Here is a 2,717-nt window from a genome sequence, read left to right on the forward strand (position 1 = left end):
CCCGGGACCTCATGCAAGCGATCAGCCGCCTCTATAGCCGGCGAATCGCTTGTATATTAACGGGCATTGCTGCCTGTTTTCAAACATCGTGCATTTCTGGCGCACAAGGGGGCGTGGCTGAGCAGACATCTAAAGACTCCCGCTCAGATCTAGAGAGCTCCTGGCCGGCCGTTTTTTGTTTTTTTTTACAACGGCCGGGAAGTGGTTAAAAGAGAAATAAAGTCAAACCTTTTTTTTGGCTTTAGTTCTCTTCTGGGTCACAGGAGTAGATTTACTAATGCCCTCCTGTAATTCAAAAGCAGCAGACAGAGGACTACTGCCTCCTATAATATTGTCACCCCGCTACCTGATTGACAGCTGGCTCTGCCTCTCTAGAGCCAGTGTTCTATCAAAGATTGTGACTGGGTTGGAATGTGTGACCGGTGACATGGTCACACATTTAAACGTAATCCCGCCCACTTTTTCAGTGGTGGAATATGTGACCGGCAAAAGTTGAAGAATTCCAACACTTTGTCAGCTGTTCCAGGGCAGATCGTCATCGCAGATCGTATGTGCAGGAGAACCGATCTGCCCTTGAACAGCTAATCGGTCCTGAAATGTCACTTCTATCCGACTTTGCGGAATGCAAGATCACGCTCAAAGTCGGATAGAAGTGACATTTCAGGACCGATCAGTTCTCCTGCACATACGATCTGCGATGACGATCTGCCCTGGAACAGCTGACAAAGCGTTGGAATTCTTCACCTTTTGCCGGTCACATATTCCACCGCTGAAAAAGTGGGCAGGATTACGTTAAAACGTGTGACCACATGACCAGTCACACATTCCACCACCGAAAAACTGGGCGAGATTATGTTAAAATGTGTGACCATGTCACCGGTCACACATTCTAACGCAGTCACAAACTTTGATAGAACACCAGAGCCAGCTGTGCCCGTCCCCTCCCATCTGTTTCTCCAATGAGCACTGAAGGATCGGAGAGGGGGGAATCCCTGTAGGGGATTTGTGAGTGACAGTCACCGCTCTCAGCAGGGAGAAGATTGTGAGCTGAATGATCACCGATCACATGATCGCTCAGTTCTCGTTCTATAGCGCCGGCATGCGACTGCAGTGTTTACTCTCCCAATACTCCTCCTTTAATATGATAAAGTGATGAGACTTTAGTGACTGGGCTTAAATAGAACTTTGTGTAAGAACATGTGCAGCGATTATACAGCCATATTATCTGGTCTATTCCACTATATATTAGGCCTTCCAAACACCAATCTATGAAAAGCTTCACTGATCCAAATTGACTGCAATTAGATTATGTTTCTATATCATTTCATCTGGAATTACTGAACCAACAACTAAACTGAGTGAAGACTGAAATTAAACATCAAAGGCTTATTTGCCCCCTGTATATGCAATGACCCAGATCACATGACCCCATCCACTCCTTATTCATTTCATGCTGCCTGTGCTGAAAGTACTTCTCTATATATCTATGCCATTTGTAAACACACTCTTATAATCAAAAGATAGCAAAACATGTACCAAGGCTACCAATAGTCCCCCTAACAGATGGTTTTTAGCCCTGTCCCTCATTTAATAATGACAGCAGCCTTATCAGTAATAGTCAGTACGTCTGTTTGCATTGTGCAGTGCAATGAACCCCATGGGCCCAGTATAACAGCAGCCATACTCAGCCCGCTCACCATCTTCTTGCTCTCCGTTCCTCTATTTGCTTGCCGGGACATGGCTTACAGCTGTGACCGATACCACAAGCACGAGAAACACGGATTCTCTATCACACACGGCCGAATAGATCCTTTCCAAACAGTCCCCACTGACAGTGCCGACCTCCACACTGCGCCTGCGCACAATACCGACACGACTTCTGGGAAATGTAGTCTTGTAGTCTATGAATGCCAATGGCCGAATGCCGACAGTAAACTACATTGGGGCCATAGCAAACTTCCTGGCAGGAAATGTTGTGTCGAGGTTCACTTCCTCCCAGCAAGTAGGATTCCCTTATGATTGTAAGTCCCAGAAACCCTTGCGTGGATGTGAACTATCGCTGTGCAGTACATGGACGGGGCACCAGAGGGCGCTACAATCTGATATAGCAGACTGGCAGCGCTGAGTGCAAGGAGACTTCTGCATTTTAAAGACAGGGAAGCTGCTAGTATTCTAGGCGTAGGCAAACTCAGCACTCCAGCTGTACTGAACCTACAAATACCGTCATGTCCTGCATCTGCTAGTCATGCCTGTGGCTGTCAGTCCTGCAATGCCTCATGGAACCTGTAGTTCTACAACAGCTGAGGCGCCATGGTTTCCTACCTCTGTACTATCACATGTTGGATCACTGTTTACCAAGTTAAAGTGACAATAAACTCTTAAATCTTAAAAATGTATCCAAGTACCTTAACTATTAACAAAAATGTATCTTATTTGTGTATCACTGAGCTGTAGATCCTCAAATCATCTCTGAATTCATTCTGACACTGTCCTTCCTTCTAAACAAATGTGTTAATGTGCACAGATCCTGAGTGGTTAGGTGCCAACCCCTTGTAAGTATCAATTAATGAAAAAGAAAAGAAAAAGGTGGGGTCTTTTTTGCACCAGTTGACAAGACCAATAATTCCAGAAAAAAACTTCTTTTGATGTAAAAATATATTTTTTTATACAAAAAATTCATTATTTTAAAAAACATTGTACGATGATATATTCAAAAA

The 2,717-nt window shown here is 44.6% G+C and overlaps 1 protein-coding gene across 1 annotated transcript in view; it reads right to left on the reverse strand.

Moving 5' to 3' along the window:
- Nucleotides 1-1,870, reverse strand: part of TRAPPC3 (trafficking protein particle complex 3) — a 24,856-nt gene extending 22,986 nt beyond the window's left edge. Inside the window, exon 1 of the mRNA XM_018576567.1 lies at nt 1,698-1,870. Within this exon, the coding sequence (XP_018432069.1) occupies nt 1,698-1,739 (42 nt within the window). The 5' untranslated portion in view covers nt 1,740-1,870. The remainder of the gene's footprint in view (nt 1-1,697) is intronic.
- Between the last annotated feature and the right edge of the window lie 847 nt (nt 1,871-2,717).

This window comes from Nanorana parkeri, unplaced genomic scaffold, assembly GCF_000935625.1.
Source record: "Nanorana parkeri isolate BGI_ZX_2015 unplaced genomic scaffold, ASM93562v1 scaffold70, whole genome shotgun sequence".
Classification (NCBI taxonomy): Eukaryota; Metazoa; Chordata; class Amphibia; order Anura; family Dicroglossidae; genus Nanorana; species Nanorana parkeri.